This window comes from Leptonychotes weddellii, chromosome 13 (genome assembly GCF_054177405.1).
Source record: "Leptonychotes weddellii isolate Sample4059 chromosome 13, ASM5417740v2, whole genome shotgun sequence".
NCBI lineage: Eukaryota > Metazoa > Chordata > Mammalia > Carnivora > Phocidae > Leptonychotes > Leptonychotes weddellii.
In genome coordinates this window covers 76,230,935-76,254,522 of record NC_138381.1, presented here as the reverse complement: position 1 = coordinate 76,254,522, position 23,588 = coordinate 76,230,935, and the positions used below count along the sequence as shown (strand labels likewise).

The 23,588-nt window shown below is 58.4% G+C and overlaps 3 protein-coding genes and 1 long non-coding RNA gene across 6 annotated transcripts in view; 2 read left to right on the top strand and 2 right to left on the bottom strand.

Moving 5' to 3' along the window:
• Nucleotides 1-8,092, top strand: part of PITPNM2 (phosphatidylinositol transfer protein membrane associated 2) — a 133,945-nt gene extending 125,853 nt beyond the window's left edge. The window contains exons 16-25 of the mRNA XM_081802358.1: nt 898-1,062; nt 1,738-1,899; nt 2,751-2,899; nt 3,240-3,356; nt 3,656-3,772; nt 3,889-4,037; nt 4,139-4,288; nt 4,676-4,859; nt 4,942-5,070; nt 5,154-8,092. Of these exons, the coding sequence (XP_081658484.1) occupies nt 898-1,062; nt 1,738-1,899; nt 2,751-2,899; nt 3,240-3,356; nt 3,656-3,772; nt 3,889-4,037; nt 4,139-4,288; nt 4,676-4,859; nt 4,942-5,070; nt 5,154-5,477 (1,646 nt within the window). The 3' untranslated portion in view covers nt 5,478-8,092. The remainder of the gene's footprint in view (nt 1-897; nt 1,063-1,737; nt 1,900-2,750; nt 2,900-3,239; nt 3,357-3,655; nt 3,773-3,888; nt 4,038-4,138; nt 4,289-4,675; nt 4,860-4,941; nt 5,071-5,153) is intronic.
• On the bottom strand, nt 8,090-10,606 carry ARL6IP4 (ARF like GTPase 6 interacting protein 4). 2 transcript variants are annotated; one of them, XM_081802363.1, is made up of 5 exons: nt 10,444-10,606; nt 9,702-9,992; nt 9,501-9,618; nt 9,080-9,149; nt 8,090-8,445 (listed from the first exon to the last, which is right to left on the bottom strand). In XM_081802363.1, the coding sequence occupies exons 1-5, from the start codon at nt 10,604-10,606 to the stop codon at nt 8,296-8,298; spliced, it is 792 nt and encodes a 263-aa protein (XP_081658489.1). In that variant the 3' UTR covers nt 8,090-8,295. The 2 variants fall into 2 exon arrangements, with proteins under 2 accessions (XP_081658489.1, XP_030891564.1); XM_031035704.2 differs by lacking the exon at nt 8,090-8,445 and adding an exon at nt 8,724-9,000.
• A 25-nt stretch (nt 10,607-10,631) lies between these two features.
• Nucleotides 10,632-16,331, top strand: LOC115943319 (uncharacterized). The gene is made up of 4 exons (XR_004077908.2): nt 10,632-10,931; nt 11,194-14,729; nt 14,790-16,092; nt 16,215-16,331. It is a non-coding gene; the product is annotated as an uncharacterized LOC115943319 (long non-coding RNA).
• OGFOD2 (2-oxoglutarate and iron dependent oxygenase domain containing 2) lies at nt 11,698-16,466 on the bottom strand. Of its 2 annotated transcripts, XM_006740419.3 has the most exons (7): nt 16,331-16,466; nt 15,920-15,976; nt 15,084-15,197; nt 14,896-14,995; nt 13,318-13,445; nt 12,830-13,087; nt 11,698-12,755 (listed from the first exon to the last, which is right to left on the bottom strand). In XM_006740419.3, the coding sequence occupies exons 1-7, from the start codon at nt 16,460-16,462 to the stop codon at nt 12,492-12,494; spliced, it is 1,053 nt and encodes a 350-aa protein (XP_006740482.2). In that variant the 5' UTR covers nt 16,463-16,466; the 3' UTR covers nt 11,698-12,491. The 2 variants fall into 2 exon arrangements, with proteins under 2 accessions (XP_006740482.2, XP_081658487.1); XM_081802361.1 differs by having other exon boundaries at nt 11,698-13,087.
• Between the last annotated feature and the right edge of the window lie 7,122 nt (nt 16,467-23,588).

Here is a 23,588-nt window from a genome sequence, read left to right as displayed (position 1 = left end):
CTGCACACCGAGAGCCTAGGAGCCCAGAGGGAGGAGCGGCTGTCCCGGGGTCACCTAGCATGGGTGTCAGTCCAAAGGCTCCGGCTCTCATTTGTGAGGCTGGGGGCGCAGCCAGCAGACGGGGTGAGGCCTCGAGCCTCAGCCCACCTGCTCCCCAGGAGAAGCTTCCGGTCCCGGTGAGGGGTTGATTCCAGAGTCCCACTCCTTCCCTGCCTGAGGGGGTCCAGGCACCTCATGCACCCCATCTGCACGTGGGTCCTCCAGCCGAGCCCCCACTCTCCCTGCTCTGCCCTGGCCCCGTTGAACCCTCGGCACCTGCCTTTGTCCCCAGACACCCATTCAGGGCTGGCTCCATGTGGCCCACGTGAGGGACACGCGGGGGTGTTGCCTCAGGCTCAGTGCCCAGCACTGGGCATCCCCCAGAGACCGCTTCAGGCCCTCCTGTTAGTGCCCCTCAAACCCAGCGACAGTGCGCTGTGGGTCAGGCCCCGCTCGGCTGAGCCCGGGAGGCTGGGAGGGCTAGCCAAGATCAGGAGCCGTGTGTTGGGTCAGACGGGTGGCCAGGGGGGGCGGGAGCCTGGCCGCCTTGCCTCCCTGCCTACCGTGTCTGTGTCCGTCTGTCTGTCCGTCCCTGCCCCAGCCCTGCCTCCTCGCCCACCTCGACTCAGTGCCCTGCCCTCTCGGCCCTGAGCAGGCAGGCCCTGGCACGCTTGGTCCCATCCTCACTGCCCCGTGCTCAGATGCCACCGCTCACCTGCGGCTGGAGGTGTCGGCCGCGGCTCCAGCCCCCCCAGCCCAGGGCATGCTGGGCCCTACCTCCCGCTGCTCAGGGGGCCGGGGGGCCGGGCTGGGGGGCCCTCTCTTACCCACTGGTCTCTGGTCCCTGTCTACCTGCAGCGGACGCGCTCCAGACCCACAACACAGTCTTTCAAGAGCACGCGGCCCCCTCCTCGCCCGGTGCAGCCCCCACCACCCGAGGCTTCCGCCGAGCCAGTGAGATCAGCATTGCCAGCCAGGTGTCGGGCATGGCCGAGAGCTACACAGTGTCCAGCATCGCCCAGAGTGAGTGCGGCAGTGTCCTGGGCCTGCCCTCCCTGCACCCTCCCCTCCGTCCCAGCAGGGGGTCTGCACCAGCCCCTCCCCGGGACAGTCGGCTGTGTCTGGAGACAGCTGGGGAGAGCACTACCGGCATGAGGTGGACGTTGACCGGGGGCTGCTCAACACCTACGGTGGCCCCAAACGTCCAGAGAGGACTCTGGAGGGAGGGAGCCTTCGAAGGGGCTGCCCAGCGGGGCCAAGTCCAGGTGGCAGGCGAGGGGCCTGGGAGGAGGGGTCCTAGCCCCAGGGGGGCCGGTGCTCCCTGAGGAGGAAGCCCGCAGAACCGGACAAGCCAGAGGGGCAGCCAAGGGGAGCCTGGGAGGCGGGATCTCATTGTGGCCGCCCCTCTGTGGCCTCCTTCGTGGCGTGGCTCCTCAGAAGCTTCTCAGCAGCTAGAAACGGAGCCCAGGTCACCCCCACTCATTCCCCCAGGGCCAGCTGCCCCCTCCATCCTCCCTGACCATGTGACTGGCTGCCTGTCTGGCTGAGCAGGGCTGCCTGAGCTGCGGCTGGCATGAGCATCCTCCCATGAGGGGCGCTGGGGCGCCCGGCACTCTTCCCCGCATCCTTCCTGGCCTGTGGTGGCAGCCTGGGGGCCCCAGCATGGCTGACCCTGTCCCCGTTGTTCTTGCTTCTCAGAGGCCCCGGCGTCGCTCAGCCATACCCCCAGCGTGAGGCGCCTGTCTCTGCTCGCCCTGCCCCCCCCACCCCCCACTACCCCGGGCCCCCACCCGCAGGCCGGGCAGGCGAGCCCCAGCCTGGAGCGGGCCCCCCGCCTCCCTGACTTGGACACCAGAGAAGGTACCAGGCACCACACGGCCTCCATCCACACACGCTCTCCTCCCCTAACTGGGGTCTCTCACCGCTGCCAGGCCCATCTCACCGTCAGGCCCTGCCCGGGGGAGGCCTGACCAGGGAGGCCGGAGGCTTGGGCTGGGGAGGAGGCAGAGGGGTTAGAGTTGGCTGGGGGGTCAGGACCAAGGGCCTGTGTGTGCGGCGAGCAGGCTGCGGGCGGAACACAGGGGAGTCCTGACCCCCACCAGGGGCTACGTACAGAGTAGCTGCTGCATGCAGCCATCAAGAAGTCACTTTCTAACCCTTATCTGGAGCTAGGGCGGTTTCCCCAGCCCCGAGTGGGAGCCAGGATTTGCACCCAGGCCTTGACACTTGGCCTGCAGGCTCCCAGGTGCTGAGGGGACATCAGGCCTTGCCTTGGGGTTCACCCCGGCAAAGCCTGTCACGGGCCTGAGGACTGCAGGGCAGATGGGGGGGACAAGAGAGGCCTGAAGAGGACAGTGACGGGGCCCAGGGCAGGGGGGCGGCAGGATCCACGACAGGACCAGGGAGAGTCCTGCCTCCTAGCCGGGATTGTCCCCTCCCGCTAACTCCACGTGCCCCTTCCTCACGGACTGCATGCTCTCCACGGAGCCTCCCCGCCCTCATCCCCAGGCCTTCGGGCTGCTCGCATGCTATCCCAGAGTCCTGTGCCTTCCCCGCTCCTTTCGGTCACCCGGCCAGGGAGGAGGAGGAAGCTCGCTTTGGCTGCAGCCCTGGTTCCCCCGTCAGAGGAGGGTCTGGTCTTTGGGCTGAGCCAAGCCTGAGGGGCCTGGCACCCTCCGAGGGCAGCCCGGTCAAGGCCCTCCCCCTGGCAGTTGCAGCAAGGTGGTGGGGCCAGAAGCGGATCGACTATGCCTTGTACTGCCCCGACGCTCTGACAGCCTTCCCCACCGTGGCCCTGCCCCACCTCTTCCACGCCAGCTACTGGGAGTCAACGGATGTGGTCTCCTTCCTGCTGAGACAGGTACCCGGGGGCCCACCGCCAGGAACCCCCGGGCCTCACATGCGGACCAAGTAATAGCACCACTGACATGGCCCCAGTTCGTAGACAAGGGCAGTGGGGGCTCCCCTGAGACCACAGAGCAAGCAGGATGGAGGAACGCTTGCCGACGTTGGGATGGGGTGAATGTATGCACACGTTCATCAGACATGTGACTTGGGGGACCAGAGAGTGGACTGTAGTGGGTTGAAGAGTGTCCCCCAACCCTTCACGGTCTCCCATTTCTGGCTCCGAGGGCCACTGGCCTCCCCCTCCTAGACCAGGCAGTCTTGAGATGGCCCCGTGGCCTGCTGCTTCCCCTCAGGTCATGAGGCATGACAATTCGAGCATCTTGGAGCTGGATGGCAAGGAGGTTTCGGTGTTCACCCCCTCAAAGCCAAGAGAGAAGTGGCAGCGCAAGAGGACTCATGTGAAGCTTCGGGTGAGGGGGCCCCCCACATCCGCTGTCCTGCTGAATCCTCACAAGACACCCTATTACAGACGAGGGGACCGAGTCACAGAGTCACACGCTGTCTTACTTAATCCTCGGTCTGTGAGGTTGGAGCTGTTACCCCGTTAATAGGCAGGGAGGTGCACGAAGGCCACGTAGGTCAAGTGGCTGAGACGGACTTGAATTTGGGCCATCCGGTTTTAAGCCCCGTGCTCACCCACCAGGCCCAGGAGATCCTAGCCATCCTTCCCTCCCCTACCCTGACCCAGCCTCGCTCCTCCTGTCCCCAGAACGTGACCGCCAACCACCGGATCAACGATGCAGTCGCCAACGAGGATGGCCCGCAAGTTCTGACGGGCCGGTTCATGTATGGGCCCCTGGACATGGTCACTCTGACTGGGGAGAAGGTGAGGACCTGGGGAGGCTGCAGGAGCTTCTGCCTGGCCTCCCGCTGGCTAGGGAGTGGAGGCTGGGGAGGCCGGCAGCCCTGGCCCCTTCCTGACCAGCTCGCCTGGCCCCCCAGGTGGACGTGCACATCATGATGCAGCCGCCCTCGGGCGAGTGGCTGTACCTGGACACGCTGGTGACCAACAGCAGCGGGCGGGTCTCCTACACCATCCCCGAGACCCACCGCCTGGGTGTGGGCGTCTACCCCATCAAGATGGTGGTCAGGTGAGCCCGCCGCTGGGGAGTGAGCAGGCCAGGCCGGCCACCTCTGGGACAGGAAGGAGGAGGTCTGGCGGGTTCTGATGAGCTCCCCCACCCCGCCGCAGGGGAGACCACACGTTTGCGGACAGCTACATCACCGTGCTGCCCAAGGGCACGGAGTTCGTGGTCTTCAGTATCGACGGCTCCTTTGCTGCCAGTGTGTCCATCATGGGCAGCGACCCCAAAGTGCGGGCCGGGGCCGTGGACGTGGTGCGGTGAGTGACGCCGAAGGGCACTTCGGGCTCGGGGGCGGGAGGCTCCTGGAGGCCAAGCTGGGGAGGGCTTTGGGACACCTGGCAGGGGCTCACGGAGTCAGCACCGCCACCGTCTGCCTGTGTGACCTCTTGATGTGGATGCCTCAGTTCCTCAACCTGAGCAGTGGGGCTCCTGACGAGACCAGTTACACCTGCTGCCGAGGGCATCCATGGGGACTGGGCGACCTGGTGGACTCTCCTCGCCGCGGCTACTGTTTCTGCTGAGCCCAATCAGAGACGCGCTCTCCAGCGGCCCAAGGAGAGGCTGGCGGGGCGAGGAGACGGGGTGGCCCAGGAGGGAGGCCGGGGCGACCGTGGGACACCCAGGCCTCCCCGCTTCGCCCCCAGGCACTGGCAGGACCTGGGCTACCTCATCATCTATGTGACGGGCCGGCCTGACATGCAGAAGCAGCGGGTGGTGGCGTGGCTGGCCCAGCACAACTTCCCCCACGGCGTGGTGTCCTTCTGTGACGGCCTAGTGCATGACCCGCTGCGGCACAAAGCCAACTTCCTGAAGCTGCTCATCTCCGAGGTGGGTCCCAGGCGGAAGGGCTTGGCGGGGGGGGGGGGGGGGGGGGGGGCCGTGCCCGTGCCCACGCCAGTCTCACCCGCAGCTGCACCTGCGCGTGCACGCGGCCTACGGCTCCACCAAGGACGTGGCGGTCTACAGCTCCATCAGCCTGTCCCCCATGCAGATCTACATCGTGGGCCGGCCCACCAAGAAGCTGCAGCAGCAGTGCCAGGTGAGCGGGCGAGGCGTGCTGGGCGGCGCGGGCAGGCGGCCCCGAGAGCCCAGCCCGTGACGGTCCCCCCCCCTCCCCTGCAGTTCATCACGGACGGCTACGCGGCTCACCTGGCCCAGCTCAAGTACAACCACCGGGCGCGGCCGGCCCGCAATGCAGCTACCCGCATGGCGCTGCGGAAAGGCAGCTTCGGCCTGCCGGGCCAGGGCGACTTCCTGCGCTCCCGGAACCACCTGCTCCGCACCATCTCGGCCCAGCCCAGCGGGCCCGGCCACCGGCACGATCGGACGCAGAGCCAGGCGGACGGCGAGCAGCGGGGACAGCGCAGCATGAGCGTAGCCGCGGGCTGCTGGGGCCGCACCATGACCGGCCGGCCTGAGCCTGGGGCAGCCGCGGGCCCCAAGTAGGACACCGTGAGTGAGGCGCTGTGGTCTCCATGGTGCTAGGCCAGGGCGGCCAGCCCCGCCAGGAGGCCTGGCCTGGGCACGCAATGGCGGCTGGACACAAGCTTGTCCCAGGGCCTGGCGGAGGACATAGGCCGTGCCACACAGCCCTCCCGGCCCTGCCTCGTGTCCTAGGGTCTGAGGGGTTCCAGCTTGCAGGAAGACCTGTCCCAGGATGACAGGGACCAGGACTCCCCACGCGGACTGGCCCGGAAGGCTCTCCTAGACATTTGCCCTGCATTGACCTCCCAGCGTCCCGACGACAGGCCTGGGCCCGGGCCCAGCCCGCCACTTCCCATCCACTAGCTCACCCTGACCCCCAGGTCCCCTCCCACTTGGTAGCAGCTCCAACGGGGGACAGCCTGCTTCTTGTTAACTCGAGTTACTCAACTGTTCAACCTCACTGGTTTTGCACTGACTTTTGAGAGTGGAGATCCATTACCATCTCCTGTGGCGACGGACATGCATGAAAAGCCAACATTCGCTGATCTGGGACCTCTTGCCACACAGAAGGCTCCAGGGCGGCAAATCCTTGTGCAAGCAGGAGAGAGAGGCCATATCTTAATTTCTGCAGCTCCGCCTGGCCCGCCAGCGCTGTGGCAGCCCCGGACCCCTGCCTACCTGTCCACTTGCCCCACCTGGAACCCAGTCCAGCGGCGAGGCTGGTGAGGCCCAGAGCCGGCTCCCGAGAAGCCACGCCTCGGGCTCCTGGGCCTGGCCGGGCCGGCCTCCTCTTCCACTCCTCGCCTGCCGTCCGTCAAGGCCACGTGCCTCGGCTCTCCCGTTTCTACACCTTTCTACTTCTCCAATCTGATTTCTATGAGGTTTTTTTAAATGAGCAATCCTTGGCTGCTTCCTTTTCTTAACTCTTTCAGTACCAAGCGCAGCCCCTCCACATGAAAACACCCAGCACTGTGACGGAGTCCAGCCTGGTTCTGGGTCCCGGGGCCCTGCCGCCCCCACCCATGCAGTGGGGCGTGGGGTCCCCGCCTCACCTGACCCCCGTTAATTCCACTGAATTTCTACTCTGGGGTGAGTGGGGCACACACTTAGGTTTTTTTAATGCCAATTCCGTTTTGATGCCGAATCTAAGAAGCCACAACTTGCTTCGTTAGCTTAAGGGCAGGCAGCCATGACACCATTCCCCTCCTGGTAAGGACCGCGCTGTCCTGCACGCTGGGTCCGAGCATCAGCCCTCCCTCCCCAGAAATGACCACGATCTCAGCTGTGGCGCTTGGCTCCGGGCGGCCCTTCTGCTGCTTCTCCACCTTCTACATAAGGCGGGGGAGGCTGCCTGGCCAGGCTCCGACTCAGAAGCTGCTGCCAACCTGGATACGGCCTCAGGGCCTCATGGGCTGGGACGGGGAGGCACACCGATTGATGTTAACATTCTCCCGTGTGTAGATATGTACAGCCAAAGGGTCATGTAAATGTTCCACGAAAGTGGGTCTATACAGAGTGAGAGCTATTTATTTTGTGCAGAGAAAAATTTCTGGAGGGAGAGGACCTTCAGGGTTTGTTCATATTTAAGATGTAGCTTTTTGGTTTTGTTTCAGGCGTTATGTATAAAGCAACGATTATTTTATGGACCAAGTTTTAATGTAAGTGTTGCAATGGAAGTGCAATACCTGACCCCCCTCTGCTCCCCGCGGGGGAAACTGCTTGGCCTGACAATCACAGCCCGGCGGGGGGCCCCTGTGGCCAGTGCCTCCTCCTCTGTCGGTCCCACCTCACCCCATCTTGCCTACCGCCTCGGTGACCAGCCATCCGGAGAAGCACCTGGAAGAGCCTCGGGCCCGCCTGCAATAAAGGCTGGGCGGCCTGCTGGCCCGGGGAGGCCGTGTGGGCAGTGGGTCCGGCCGCTCCCAGCGGGCAGCTCTCCCAAGCTCCCCACTCCCCGCCCGCCTGCCCAGCTGCCAGCCATGCCAAGGACAACAGCAATAGTCCCCTGGGCCTCTCCCAGCGGCCCTTAGCCATAGATGGTGAGATGGGCAGCCCACCCTCCCCGTTGACGTCTCTCTTCTATATCCAGGTCTGCTTCCTGCCTCCCTAAAGATTCCTTTTGGCACATTCTCTTCTTAAAGAAGCACCAGTTTTTCAGAAACTAAGAGGGAGGGCAGAGTCCTTTAAAAATACCAAAAATGTTTACAGTGTTGGGTGCTGAGCTGCAGGGCTCAGGCCCGACCAGTCGTAACCAAAGGGTGAGGCAGGCCTTGCTGACTGCCACCCCCACCCCAGGCCTGTTAGAGTAGAAGCCTTAGTCCCACTCCCAACCCCGACCCCAGACTGAGCCTCAGCCCACCACCCCAGATCCAACCACCTGCCTTCTCTTTGATTTCTAAAGAGGGATTCAGCAGAGACCCCACCCCCAACTTTCCCAGCTCGGTCTGAGCTGCCCGCCCGCCCGCCCCGTTGCAGTCTTCGAGCCTCGGCCCCTCCTGTCTCTCTGTCTGGGCCATGTGTGAGCAGTGTCCTGACTCGCCCCATCCGCCCTTGCTACCCCTGCACCTTCGGGCCTGAGTGTGCTCTGTATACAGTGTCATTGTCTGTTACACCAATTAAAGAAGCAGGAAGGCTTCCCTCTGGGTCTCTTTACTGCACCAGCAACCACAGAACACCGGCTGGGGATGGGGGCCTAGGACGGGGGCCCCGCCTGTCCTGGAGCTAAAGCTGTGGCGGCGAGAGGGCGTGCTTCCCAGTAAACAACGCCCACTACACTCGCCGTAATAGCAATACAATTACACAAGCCTTACCCTGCCCTGGGCCTCCTTCCAGCCCCTTCCTAGACACGAACCCCGTTCGTCCTCACAGCAACCCAGTGAGGTGGATGCTGAAAGCCTCTCTGCTTTACAGAGCACGTAGCTAGGAATCTGGGCCAGGACTCCCACTCTGGCCGCCTGGCCCCAGCACCAGCACTCTGAACAGATGTCATCTGCAGGAAAGAGCACAGGAAGCAGTCTGCCCCCAAGTCTGAGGGGATCGGGCTTGAGAGCCAAGTCTGGGTTTGGGATGCAGCTGGGGATGAGGGTCAGGGTCTGGTCTAGGCAGGCTGATCTGGGGGGATGAGCAGGGTAAAGGTGGCTGGTGTGGCCTGTGCTCATGACCACCAGGGCACACCCCACCTTTCCCCAAAAACTCCTGGAGCCCTTGTTTTAACTCTGGAAGTTGGGCAGCAACCTTCCCCCCCATCGGCACAAAATAACAACAAAGTTTCCAACCATGGAACATTTAATATTTGGAAAGTTATGCTCTTTCAGGAGATGGGAGAGCTGATTAGGCCAGTGACCCTGTCCTGCACCCCCTGCATGTGAAAGGAGGCTGGGCCAGAGGCCAGTGCACAGGAGGAAAGGCAAACACCCACTGGGCTTCCTGCTGCCCACCCTGAAGCCAGCCTCCAGGCCAAGCCACCAACGCTTAGCCAGCAGGGCCCTCAGGGTAGCAGCCCAGCTCGCATCTGGAAGGCCAGGCCATCCCCTCGGGTGGCTTGCTAGAGAAGAAAGCGCACAGAAGGGGACACATCAGAAACAGAGCTGGGCGTGGACCCCGGGGAAAGGGGTGACACCAACCTTGTTGATCTCTCTGTGTCGTTCCTTAGTCACGATTTCCTCTAAGACCTCGCCATCTCCCTTAATGAGCCTGGGGGAGGAGGGGAGAGGAGGCTGAGCCTCTGATGCCAGAACAACAGAACCAGAGATGCCAGGCCTCAGGCCCCCACTCCCGTGAGCAGGCGGAATCTAGGCGCTCCCCCCACCCACTCCTGCCCTTGGGACAGTGATAAAGGCAGCTGGGTAGGCTCTGCCATCAGAGCTCTTTGAAGACACTCCTCAAGGCCCTTCCAACCCCTGCAACTGCTTGCTCTGGGCGATAAGGAAGAACAGCCTAAGAAGTCCCATAAATGAGTAACTACTTTTCTCTGGTCTCTGGCTTTTTCGCCCTCCTCCTGAGCATGCAGAGCATGTGGGGCTGAGCTTTGCCAAGACTCCCCACCTGGTGCGTCCTGTCTCTGGGTCCACCACCTTGCGGATGATGCTCTGCCGAGCATCCCACTCCTCCTTGGTCATGGGCTTCATGGCCTGGATGCGGGACTTCTGTTCATCCGTCAGGACTGCAAGGGGAGATGGCAGGGAGTTGGCGGCTGGGTCTCAGGGAGGGGACCCTTCCCCTCCTGCACCCCAGGCAGCAGAGTACCTGGGCCATCCTCTTCATCCTCAGCCGATCTGTGCCACTGGTCCAGTGAGGGTCCCGGCAGAGCCTCACCCTGCTGCGGCTTTGCCTTCTCCTTGCCTTTCTTCTTCAGCTTCTTCTTCCTTTTCCTCTTCTTCTTCTTCTTCCTCTTCTTGTCCCTGTGCTTCCCCCGCTTCTTCCGGCTGTCACTGGAGGAAGAGGAGGAGGACGAGGAGGAAGAAGAGCTAGAAGAACTGGAAGAAGAGGAGGAGGAGCTGCTTCGTGGTCTCCTCCGGGCCTTGGGCTTGCTTCTCTCTGTGATGCAGGGAGAAGGTGAGGCTGGCCAGGAGGGTAAGAAGTAGACCTTTATCCCCTTGCTCTGGCCTGTGGCAGGCTTAGAGGGACTACAGAGGGGTGAGGCCCTCCAGGCAGGGCCTTCCGGAGCAGGGATCAGTTCTCTCCCGAGAGGCGCTTTCTGGGCTTCACCCAGTCAACTGTCTGACCAGGAGCAGAGCAGCCAGCCCCCAGGTCTCAGCTGTAGCTGCACAAAAAGCATCATTACGTGCTCCCTTCAGTCCACACACAATGCGCTGGCCCAGCCTCTGGAATCTGAGTGTCTTTCAATCTAGACATCCAGGTCCCGCGCTCTGCACTCCTCTACTGCTCCCCGCGATCTCTCCACAGCCACCCCGGGAGGCCCACTCAGCTGCCTGCAGCTTCCTCCGTAAAGTTCCCACACCCCTTTCCCATTCCCTCCGGTCCTCACCCTCCGCCCCACAGGTGGTGTTGCTGGCCTTGTGGTCTTGGGATCTAGAAGCCAAGCAGCTCCTCGGAGCGTCCTTACTGCTCTTCTTCCTTCTCTTTTCCGACCCTCGGCCCCGGGACCGGCTTCGGCTCTTGGAGCGCTTGCGAGAGCTGACGTGAGCCATAGCGCCGCGGGCTGGAGACTAGGAGACACGCTTAAACTGGGGCTCACACAACCGGCCCCCAGACTGGGCTCCGAGGGCGGCTCTTCTCGGGGCCTGGCTCTCGGGGTCCCAGTGCCCATCACCACCCGGGACAGGGACTGAGGGGGTCCGCGGCCACCTCACGATCCTCCCCCACCCCCCGGGGACCCCAGGCCCCGCGCCGACTCCCGGAGCCTCGGCCCCTTTAAGGGCCCGCCCCCGCCCGGCCGCTCCACGCCTGCGCACGGCCCCTCCACGCCTGGACGCTCCGGCGCCCGTAGGAGCCGCCGCGGGCCTCAGCTGCCGGGTGCGTCCCGAATCCCTCCCCGCGCGCTCCTACCCTCCACCCTCGCGCCCTCCGCGGCCTCGCCGCCCTAGGGAAGGTCCCCGCAGCTGCTCCGTCCCCTCCTAACCGCCCATCTGGCGGGACCGTCGGACCCGCACCACGCCTTCGCGTGAGGAAGCGGCGGTGAGGTGACTTCCGGCCGGGGCAGTGCTCCGAGAGGCCGTCCGGCTGGGAAGCGAGGCGCTGCCGCCTTTAGTCCTGAAGCCCCGGGTTCCGTTTCCAGGGCCGCCCCAGAAACGGAGCCTGGCTCTCCGACCTCCCGAAGAGGGAAGCTGGAGATCCAGGCTTCCGCCCCAGGCGGTTGCGAGGCCGTGCGTGCTCCCGGGCCTCTGCCGCAGCCCTGCCCTCGTCTCCGACCGCTCCTCCGACCTCCAGCCTCCCTGAGTTGCCTGCCGACCTGTCCACCCCAGCAGGCTGTGAGACCCCTGGTCCTTGCAGCGTCCCCACTTAGCGACAGAGCCAGGGCGGGAGCCCTGTGAGGGAGTGCCCCGAAGGCCTGTGTCCGGAGTGGGCAACTGAGGTTCTGCTGCTGATTCCTCCAGTGTGGAGCGAGGCCTGGTGTTCCAGATCCTCCCTCCCTCCCAGGGAAGCCAGAACTCAAGATTTCAATACGGAAACCCTTGGTTTGCAGATGTACAACCCAAGCCCGGCACAGCCGCACTCCACCCAGTCTGGGAGCTGCCCAGTTGCGAATTTTTCAATAATAATGACAGCAAACACAGATGGCTGCTGTAAAGCACTTTATGAACGTTAACTCATTTGACTCTCACAACAGCTTTAGGAGATAGGTTCTTTCCGGGAGAGGAAACCAAGGCACAAAGAGGTCCCGTGGCTGCCCCACAGTCACCCCATTGGAAGCCGCAGAATCAGAATTTGAACCCAGGCAGTCTGGCTCCAGAGTCCCTGCTCTTAAACCCCGCTGTGCTAAGCCCTCATCACCAACTAGAAGTTGCTATTGGTGGCTCACCCCAATCCCCTTTATAGACAGATGATGCTCTCCACCCCTGCTGTGGTGTGTGTTCCTGACTCACCTGTACTCTTCTCTGGAAGGTTCCCTTGGTCACTGGGAGCCAACCTGCCCTGGAGATGGTTATCTGGGAAGTTACTGCCACCTCCCCACTCACCCGCCCAGCGCAGCCCAGACACACCCTATAGCCTCTCTGACGCAGGGGGCAGACTGCTAGATTCATGCTCCAGAGAGTTCTGCGGGATTGGGCTGAGGCTGGATGCCCTTTGAAATCACATCTTGTCCCAGCTCCTTCCCGCCCTGTCCTTCCCTCACGCCCTTCTCCTGAAGGTTTTCCTTCAACAAACCACCTGCCCAGGAATCCCCATCTCAGGCTCTGGCTCTAACAAACCTGACCCAAGCCAGCCTGTCTGGGAAAAGAATGACGCAGAAGCTGGTGTGTCCTTTTGAACCAAGAAGTACCTGAGGGCTGCAGGGAGTTTATTCCCGTCCCACCCAACCCAAGGAGGCAGAGCCCTGGGCTGCCATGCTACCCCCACACGGCCCGGCCTGGCTCAAGTCAGAGCGCACACATCCACCGTGGGGGGCTCCTCGCGGGTGAAGCCGTCGCCGAAGCCCTCGTCGTCCACCAGGTCAGGTTTGCGGCAGCACATGGGGCACAGACGGTTACGCACAGCAGAGGCCCGGAGCCAGACGACGAGGTTCCAGCGCTCGCCCGTGCCCAGGGGCCGAGCCCCGTGCAGCTGGCCGCCCCGGTGCAGGATGCCCTGGCCCACCACGTGCTCCACCTCCAGGGGTCTGGCCAGGGCTGAAGGCGCCTGCAGAAAGCGGGGCTCAGGCCTGGGCACTCCCGGCTGCCCCAGGCCCTGCGCCGTGGGTCACACACACTCACCTGGAAGAGGCCCCCGAAGTACAGGGCGCCCCCCGTGAAGGCCTTGCCAAGGGCCACGTTGAGGGTGAGCTCAGCGTTATCATAGTGGCAGCCGAGCTCGCGGTCCTGGCCTGGCGCGTATTTGACCACGAAGGCCCGGTGGCTGTCGAGCCAGCCCCCGCCACAGTCGGGGTACAGCAGCGCTGTCAGTGGCTGCAGGAAGCGCTCCCGCAGCGGCGTCACCAGCTGCTCATCCAGGCCTAGCTCGTGCAGCAGCACCTGGGAGGGGGACCCCGGGGGGTCAGCAGGGAAACTGACGGCGCCTCACCCTGGGTCCCTGCGGGAGTCTCTTACCAAGGACACTGTTACTTGCAGATACCAGCTTCGTAATAATCCTACCATGACCTCATTTTACAAATGGGGAGACCAAGCCCCCAACAGGCCCCAACAGCTCTTCTCCAGCGCCGCACATACGTCCCCCCAGCCCCCGACGTCCCTGCCTCACCCACCCCGTAATTGTTCATGGTGTTGGGTCTTCCCTTGGGCATGTCTGACTGCTCGAAGTGCTCCAGCTCCTGCAGCAGGGCCTGGCAGAACGGTGCCGTGAGCACTGGCAGCCGATAGATACGCTTCGCCCCTGCAAAGGGAGGGACAGTGTGGGCCTGTGTCCTCGTGGGCTCTGTGAGCCTGAGCATGCCGTGTCACTTCCCTCGGCCTCAGTTTCCTCACCTGTACGATGGGGACAACGTGGGTACTCACCTCTCAGGGCTGTTGTGACCACTAATGACATACTGTGTGGGCAGCAGGAAGGCCTATTCCTGGGCCCCCTCATTTGTCCCTGGAGCCTCTCATCCTGCTTCCACAGGCGCCCACACGTCTAGCCTCTAGACTGCGATGTGAGTTTTGATGAGGCCCAGAGATGGGAAGGGATTAGCCCAATGACACCCAGCAGGCCAGTGATGGAGCCAAGCGGGGATCACAGAGCCAGCTTCAGGCTTTCTCTGCACGGCCCCCCATGAGCCATCAACATTTGCACCCCAACTGAAGTGCCCCTTGGAGCCTCTGTTCCCCACACAGGAAGGTTGAGAAGGGCTGCTCCTTCTTGCTGGACCCTGTTAGGTAGAAGCCAGGCTCAGATCAGAAATGCACACATTTCTTGGCAGATGCACCAACGCCCTGGGGTGCGGGGTTCGTGTGGTCCCCACCCTTTCCACCAACACACAGCCCAGCCCCACCCAGACAACCTTCACACAATCTCCACTGATGGGGAGTGGGTGGCAATGAGGAGGAGTCCCTCCAGGCTAGGAGGGACAGTCTCATTCACATTCCATCCTGTGCCTCACAAGAGAGCACAAGCTTCATAAAGGGAGGAACACTGTACACCTGTGTCCCCACGGGACCCCCCAGACCGAGGAATAACAGTAACGGTAAGATAAGGAAACCTTTCCTGAGTGCTGTGCACCCAGCCCATTAGGCACATTACCTCACTTAATCACACTTCAGGAGATGGGTATTACTAGTTCTCTTCTTTCACAGATGGTGACACTGAGGCAGAGGGATTAAGGAACTTGGAAGGACTGGCACTTCCTGCTGGGTTTAGCCAGCAGGAGATCCAAAGGCAGGAGAGATGGGGCATTTCTGAGCTTGGCTTTTTGCCTCTGCTCAGGGCCACAGCAGTTACCTGGCAGCCCCTCTCCCACAACTCCAGTCATGGCAGGTTCAAGAAACTTCACTCTTGCCCACTTCTCCAGGTCAAGGGATAGGAACTGTCTCTCCCCAGCCTGCTGTTAGTCCTGGGCTGGGGGATTTGGGGTGGGTCCTTCACCATCATGCACACCTGTCTTATTATCCCTTTGTTAAGTTCTTCAGTCCCCCCCATTTGGGTATGCCAGCTGGTTCGCACCTGACACATGCATTGAGAGTGAGTATGTGTTGGGCAAGTGAGTAAGTGAACGCAGATGCCCTGCTCCTGGCAGGTCAGTCCCACCAGCCCTTCTAGCTGGATCTTGGAGGCAGACATGGTGGAGGGACCCCAGTCTCCCACCCCCTAGTCCTAGTCCTACTAGGTGATGGGGCCAAGACCTCACCAGACACTGTCTCCAGCCGCTGGAGAAGGCCTTCAAGGTCTGCACCCGGTGATGTGCTGTACTCAGCTGCAGCCAAAAACTCGGGGGCCAGAGCCTCATCCTGGGGGCAGAACACACTAGCTGTGAGGCAGACAGGCCCCAAGCCTGGATGCCTCCAGCTTCTTCCAGTAACCTGCCCTGCCAGGTACCTGCAGCGTGTTGTAGACATCAGGCCGCGCTGGGTGGTAGGAGCTTGAGATGAGGGCTTTCCTGGCAGCCGACTCCTGCCCCAGCCGCTGCCGTCGCTCCACCTCCTGCTCAAGCTGGGTGGCACAGGGCCTAGTTACCAAGATGGGGCCTCATATCCGCCCCCCCCCAAGGTCACCGTACAGAGGAGGAAACAGGCTCAGGAAGGGAGCAGGGCCTGGGTTGAGAGCCAAGTCTCCCTACACACCTGATTCTATCAGGGTAAATGCAGGTGCCAAGCTATTAGCTGAAGGCAACTCCATCCCACTCTGGGTTGCACCATTCAGAGTCTGGCTGGGATGGGAACCCCTGGACATGCCCAACTAGCTGGGCCGCTGAGGGAGGGGAATGGAATCCCAGCCAAGTCTTGTGTTCCAGAGGCTGCAGACGGCTCGCCTAGGAAGCTTCCCCTTACTCACCCCCAGGTGGGGAAGGAGACAGAAGATGCCAGCAGCCCTGGCACCAGCCAAAGGGCAGTGGGTGAAGACCTGAAGAGGCCGGAGCCCAGCTGCCCTGGGTGGGATCTCAACTCCACCTGCTGTGAAGCCTTAGGCAAGTATCTTAAGAGGGTGTAAGGCAGACAACTTGGCATTTTCCACTTTCTCTTTTTCCGGTGCCAGGCCCCAGGTGCTGCAGTGAAGGGGCACAGGAAGAGGGCAAGGGGAGGTCTAAGGAGCCGTTCAGGGAGCTGGGACTGGCAGGCCTACGGCTGGGAAGCCCCCTCAAACTGCTGGCACCAATCTAAAGAGGAAGGGCTAGGCTGGGTGTGGAGGGGGCAGTGGAGGGTGGGGAGTGTTACCTCTCCTAACAGCTGCTGGAAGTCCTTGGGGCTGACACACCCTCGGCTGCGCAGGATCTGAGAGCAGAAAATCCAGTGAGCAAGTCACTTAACGTCTCTGGGCCTCAGTTTCCCCTCGTTGAGATGGAGATGGGAGCCCCGACCTGACGGGGTCATTGTGAGGATGAAATTCGGTAAGTACGCTAAGCAGAGAGCATCCCCGCGCCGGGCCCTGCCCGAAGCACTTTACATGGACGTTTACTCACTCATTCCTTACGACCGCCTCACTAAGGAGATACTACTATCCCCACTTAAGGTGAAAAAACCGAGGCACCCAGAAATCATGTCCTCCTTGCTGTCAGATCGGAGCACCCGGGCAAAGCGAACGGCCTGCCCGCCCATTTCTCCGCAGAGCCAGTGTTGGCCACTCACCGGGCCGTAGTCCCGGCGCAGCTGCTTCTCGCCCCGGAAGCGCACGTGGAGCCCGTAGCGCGCCACGTACAAGTTCTCGGAGCAGAAGCAGGCGCAGCGGCAGAAGCGCCGCGGGGCCCCAGCCGTCGCCATGGTGAAGGGGCGCGCGCCGCCCCGCCGGCTTCCGCAGGAGCACTTCCGGCGCGCCCCCCGCCGAGCCGGGGCCCGGTGTGGAACCAGCGGCAAGGGTCCGTCCCAAGTTCCCGAGTGCAGAAGAGAACGAAGACTCCGCCCCAGACAACGGTCCGCGGTGGGCAGATATGCTCCCGGGCCGGGGGTGGGGCGGACGGCCTCGGCTGAGAGCGTGTGGTCTTCTCGGCCGCCTCACAGTTTCCCCATCCACGAGGCGGGGACTAATCGCCCCTTTACAGATAGGCAAACTGAGCCACACCCTCACAGGCCGGGGACAAGTTGGACTTGGAACCCCCAAGGCCTTTTGCTTAAGTGCCACCTCCCTTTTCTGCTCGGAGCTTTTTGAAGAGGCAGCCAACGGCAGGAGGACAGTTAGAGGAGCTCTGGGGTCCGATCTCTCTCTCCAACTAGCAACTAGCCGGTTCTGTGCGTCTGAGCTTGGGCTTAGCCTTCTTCCCGGGTCCCTGTCCGGCACTCTTCGAGCCTCCGCCGCGGGCTCGGGATTCGCTGCTGAGTGCCCCGGGACAGTTTCCACACGAAAACGCTCCGTCCGGCGTGACTTCCGGTGGCTGGGCCGAAGGATTCGGGTGTGGGCGGGGAACGGGGTGTGGTCTGTTGACGGCCACACCCCGCACGGCGCGGTCCATGTTCTGCACAGCCGCAGTGTGAGCTGAGTATGTTTCTTTCAGAGCGTGGTCCCGTACATCGGGGAGACCCATCGTAGCTCCTAGGTCCCTTGCCGCGGGGCCCCCCACCTTGGTCCGCCATGCACCCCGCAGGTCCAGGTCTGCAAAGCCCCGGGAGGAAGCTTGGACCTCATGCTGAGATGGGGAAAACTAAGGCTGGGAGTAGGGGATGAAGTCCTGTTCCCTGCCCCCAGAATTCCGTCCCTGGCTCAGCGTGGTGCGAGGATGGGGTTGGGGAGGAAGGCTGGGGCCTCAAGACTCCAGCTCTTAGCCCGGATACACAGTGACAACGAATGGTAACTCCTGTTGGCCGACTTTCACCTTCTGTCCTTTCATCCATACAGCAAAGCTTTGAGCGAGGTAGTATGTCACTCATGTTACAGATGGAGAAACAGGCTCAGAGAGGGGCGGCGACCTGCCTGCCCCAGGGTTCACCGCAACAGGGGTTCTCTGAGGGGTTGGATTATGAGGGATTTCGGATTTTCTCTTTGTGGTTGTTAGCATTTATTTTCTTGATGCTTTCCTCCCTCCCCTCCCCCGTGTATGCACGGGTTTACACGCATTCACATTCGCAGTGAAACACGTACACACTCAAACACACCCTTCTGTGCTCACACACATGCACACCCCATCACAAGTATGCTCATACCATTGACACACTCACACCCACTCATACACACTTCACAGACACAGCCACACACTCATCCTCACACACCTATCACCCACACTCACACATCCAACACAGTCCCTGGTTCCTCCCAGTTCTGTGGGAAATTAGGCGGCAAGGCCTGCCTGTGGCTCCTACCGAAGCCCCAGGGCCCCAGAAGGAGGTGGGAGACCCTCACATCCTGTGCGACCATGCCAGGCTGCCCTCTCCAGCTTTCTCCACCAGCATGTCTGAGGGTCCAAGGCTCCTGCCAGCACCTTGAGGGGCTGGGAAAAGGCTTCTGTTCTCAGGAAAAAACCTACACCAACAGCCTGATTGGTTTTCACACTGGCTGGCCAGGGGCAGCAAGACCATCCTGAGTGTGGGAGGTTTGCATGTGAGCATGTGGAAGTGTGTTTTGAGTGACAGATAAGCTCCCTGCCCTTCTGAAGCTCAGTCAAGGTGGGGAAACAGGAGTAAGCAAGGAAATAAATACAAGATCAAGTTATTTTCATTCAGTCGTAAGTGCTGGGAAGACAAGCCAGGTGATGGGATGGTGAGTGCTTGGAGGTGGTCGCTTTAGACCGAATGACCGGAGAAAGCCTCCCAAAGTGACATTTCAGCCGCGCTCCAATGGCTGCAGCAAGATCTGGCAGGAAAGAGTTCTAGGCAGGGGAATTAAAAGTGCAAAGCCCCTGCAGTGGGATGAGCTTGCCATGCTTGAAGAGCAGCAAGGCATACAAGAGGGCAAATCCTAGGGGATGAGGACAGAGTGGTCCTCGGGCCAAATCACTGGGCTTAGGAGATCACTGTTGACATTTTGGATTTTACTCTACATGTGAAGGGAAGCTGCCAAATCCTCACAACAAACCGTATGAGGTAGGAGTTGTCCCCGTTTTACAGAGGTGGAAAACGAAGGTCAGAGAGGTTGAATGGCCCACCCAAGGCCACACAGCTCTCAAGTAGTGGAGTCTGGAATGGAACAGGAGTCTGTTTCCTGTCTCCTTCGGTGCCCTTTCCCCTCTTCAGGCAATAAATCTAGGTTACTGGGCCACGGATCCTGGGACCCAGCCCAAGCCTCCTGAAGGTACCAGGCTTCCCCAAGGGGGAGAATGACCCTCAGGGCCGCTTCCCCCTCAAGGACCCAGCTCCCCAGCCGAGAGCTGTGTGGTCTGAGAAGGTGTTTAAACTTTCATGGGTGTCTTGATTGCCCAGCGATAGTGAAGGGCCCTGGTCTCCAGGAAAGGATCCATTTCCCCAGCTCTGTGTGCATTACCCCTGTCTTCCTTCCCCAGAGGCCCAAGGCAGGCCTGGCACATGCATCGTCCCCCCAGTGCACACGGTTAGATTTCTCCCTTTGCAGCAGTTTGCAAGATGAGCATGTTCTGCTTATCAGTTTAGACTGGCTCTCCCAATGGTCCCCCTTCTCCTTGGAAGCAGTGTCTCCACCCCTACCCCGCTCCAGCCTGGGCTCAATCACCAAAGGGAACAAGAGCAAGAATATTAATAGTACTGGATCGATGTGCTCTCAACCAGCACTGATGTGTTTTTGTTGTCTGTGTGAGGTATTATATATTTTTTAAGATTTTTTTTTAAGTAATCTCTACACCCAGTGTGGGGCTCGAACTCATAACCTCGGGATTCAAGAGTCGCACGCTCTGCCAAATGAGCCAGCTAGGCGGTGCTCCTGTTTGAGACACTATTAAACCTATTTTACAGACGAGGCTCAGTGAAGTACAGGGGCCTGTCTAGGGCCATAAACCTAGTAATTGACAGGACCAGAATTACAGTACCCATCCTTCTATCTGATTCCAGAGTGTATTTGTGGGGGTGTGTATGTATGCGTATGTACGTGTATATATGCATGTTTGCACTTACGTATAATTCTATGTATCTATACACATTCTTTTGAATTCATACAGAGCACACTACAAAAAAGGGCACATCTCAGGGGTACAGCTGGTGAATTTTTATAAACTAGACACACCCATGTAACCAGCATCCGGATCCCAAAACAACATTCCAGCCCCCACCGTGTCCCTGCTCAGCCACTACCCACCTCCCAAGGCTAATCACTACCCTGACTCCTAAGAGCCAAGATTAGTCTGGCCTGCTGTTGAATTTGGTACAAATAAAATCATATACCATGTATTATTTTGTATACTGCTTCTTTGACTCAGCATTCTGTGGGTGAGATTCATGGCTATTGCCTGGCGTAGCGGCCACTCGTGCTTCTTCGTGGCTGCCTAGTATTCCACTGGGGGCCCACTCCATCCACTGAGCCATTCTGCAGCTGAAGGACGCTTGTATTGTTTCCAGTTTGGAGACGTCACGAATGAAGCTGCTAGGAACACCTGTAATTTATCTATTGCAGTAAAATATACATAATGTAGAACTTACCATTTTAACCTTTTTTATAGAAGTCTTTACTTTTTTTAAGATTTTATTTATTTGATAGAGAGAGAGAGAGAGCGTGCACACAAGCAGGGGGAGCGGCAAGGAGAGGGAGAAGCAGGCTCCCCGCCGAGCAAGGAGCCCGATGCGGGGCTCAATCCCAGGACCCTGGGATCATGACCTGAGCCGAAGGCAGCCACTTAACCGACTGAGCCACCCAGGTGCCCCTGGACTTTACTGTTTAGAGCAGTTTTAGGTTCACAGCAAAACTGAGTGGCAAGTACAGATTGACCATATGCCCCACTCCCCCCGCACTATCAACATCCCTCACCAGAGTGGTACATTTGTTACACATTATTACCCAAAGTCTATAGTTTACACTAGGGTTCACTATTGGAGTTGTCTATTCTGTGGTTTTTGACAATGTGGAATGACATATATCTACCATTGTGGTCTCCGACAGAATAGTTTCACTGCCCTCAAAGTCCTCTTCGCTCTGCCTGTTCATCCCTCCCTCCTCCCCGACCCCTGGCAACCACTGATCCTTTTACCGCCTTCATGGTTCTGTCTTTTCCAGATGTCATATAATTGGTATCAGCATATAGTCTTTTCAGATTGTCTTCTTTCACTTAGTAATAGGCATTTATGTTTCCTTCATGTCTTCTAGTGGCTTGATAACTGAATAATACTATATTGTCTGGATGGACCACAGTTGATCCATCCCCCTACTGAAGGACATCTTGCTTGCTTCCAAGTTTCAGCAATTATGAATAAAGCTGCTATAAACATCCACTTGCAGGCTTTTATGTGGACATCAGTTTTTAGCTCATTTGGGGAAATACCTAGGGGCATGATTGCTGAATCATACAGTAATAGTATGTTTAGTTTTATAAGAAACCACCAAACCCGTCAAAAGTAACTCTACTATTTGCATTCCTACCAGCAGTGAATGAGAGTTCCTGTTGCTCACATCTTCACCAGCATTTGGTGTTGTCGTGTTTTGGATCTTAGCAATTCTATTAGGTAGGTAGTGGTATCATGTTGTTTTAATTCGCAATTTCTTAATGACATGACGTTGAGCATCATTTCATATGTTTATTTGCCATCTGTATATCTTGTTTGGTGAGATGTCTGTTCAGGTCTTTTGCCTCTTTTTTAAATTGGGTTGTTTGGGTTTTTTTATTGTCAAGTTTTAAGTGTTTTTGTATATTTTGGATAACAGACCTTCGTCAGATATATTTTTTGCAAATATTTTCTTCCAGTCTGTGGTTTGTCTTCTCATTCTCTCGACTGCATCTTTGCAGAGCAGGAGTTTTTTTTTTTTTTTAAAGATTTTATTTATTTGAGAGAGAGAGAATGAGAGACAGAGAGCAGGAGAGGGAGGAGGGTCAGAGGGAGAAGCAGACTCCCTGCTGAGCAGGGAGCCCGATGCGGGACTTGATCCCAAGACTCCAGGATCATGACCTGAGCCGAAGGCAGTTGCTTAACCAACTGAGCCACCCAGGCACCCTAGAGCAGGAGTTTTTAATTGTCATGAAGTTCAGCCTATCAATTCTTTCATGAATTGTGCCTTTGATGCTGCACCTAAAAATCATCTTCATAGCCAAGAAAAATCCAGATTTTTTCCTATCTTCTAAGAGTTTTATAGTTTTGCATTTTACATTAGGTTTGTGATCCATTTTGAGTTAATTTTTGTGAAAGGTGTGAGGTCTGAGTCTAGATTTTTTTTTTTTTTCGCATGTGGCTATCCAGTTGTTCCAATACCATTTGTGGAAAAGATTGTGTTTGTTCCATTGTACTACCTTTGCTCCTTTGTCAAAGATCAGCTGACTATATTTATAGGGGTCTATTTCTGGATGCTCTGTACTGTTCCATTGATCTCTGTGTCTGTTCTTTCATCAAAACCACACTGTCTTGATTACTGTAGCTTTAGAGTAAGTCTTGAAGTCAGGCAGTGTCAGTCCTCCAACGTTGTTTTTCTCCTTCAATACCATGTCGGCTGTTTTCACACAGCAAAAATGACGGAGCCTGGATCTGGACCCAGCTCTGAGTCACTCTGACTTTTGGATAGCCTATCCAGGATACTTTCTTCACGTACAATCATATATTTGCTTTTGTTTTTGCATGAACATTAACCGACTCCAACTTTATTCTGTCCCTTGTTTTTACTCAATCCATTTAGGAGGTCATTCCATACCTTTACATAACTTCTGTGTACAGACACATACATACATTCATTGTTTTTTCCCCTGCCACAGGGTGGTCTGTTGAGCCCCGCTCTGTAATGATTTGGCCAGTTCCTTATGGAAGGGTATTTAGGATATTTTCAGAGTTTTGCTACTGCAGTAACTATCTGCAAACTAGGATCTTTGCTCCCCTCTACCAGTCTTATCTATAGAAGAAATTCCTACTGGGTCAAAAAAAAAAGCTTTTTAAAATCTGAACTTTGCCAAATTCTCCTTGAAGAAGGCTGTCCCATGTGAGTGGCAGAGGTTGTTTTAAATTCAGAGTGCTTTAAGCCTTTGACTGAAGGATGGAGAGGTGAGGCTGTATGTTGCCCCACTTGCCACCCCCTCTGACCTTGACCTATTTTCCCAGGCTCTTGGTTCAGGCCACACCCTTCGCCTAGAAGCCTGCTCACCTTGCACCTTTCCCAGAGAGCCCTGCCCAGCTCGGGTAGCCCTGCGTCACTTTCCATGCCCCCACCCAATTTTATTCCTTTATGGCACTTACCACTAAATGAAATTATTTTATGTATATACCTGTTGATTTCCTGTCTCCCCTATTCTGCAAAGGATGGGGGTTTTCCTTTTTTCACACTCAGCCATATTCCTAGCACCCTAGCAATCACTCGGTGTATATTGCTGTTTCCCCTATCCCAATCCCTACTATCCTGCTCTATTTTTCTCCATAAAATGTATTCCCTTCCAACAGATATAGTTGACTTATTTATCATATGTATTCCCTGACTCCCTCACTAGAGTGTCAGCTCCAGCAGGGCAGGGATTCTGTTTGTTCACTGTTGCATCTCAACAGCTTAGAATGGCACAAGTCACATAGTAGATGCTGCACAAATACTTGTTGGAAGAAAGAAAGAGAAAGACAAAGAGGGAGAAAGGAAGGAAGGAGGAAGGGAGGAAATGAAGGAAGGAAGGAGGAAGGGAGGAAATGAAGAAGGAAGGAAGGAAGGAAAGATCATAGCCCCGACCCTCATGGGCTGGCAGGTTGTTCCTCCAGAGGAAAAGACCCATTAAAGAGCTGGCGCCCCCCCAGGTTGGGCCTGGGCCCTCCAGACCTGGAGCACAGAGGGGATAGGGCTAGCTCTGGCCCCGCCCCCAGAGGCCCCGCCCCGCACCGGAGG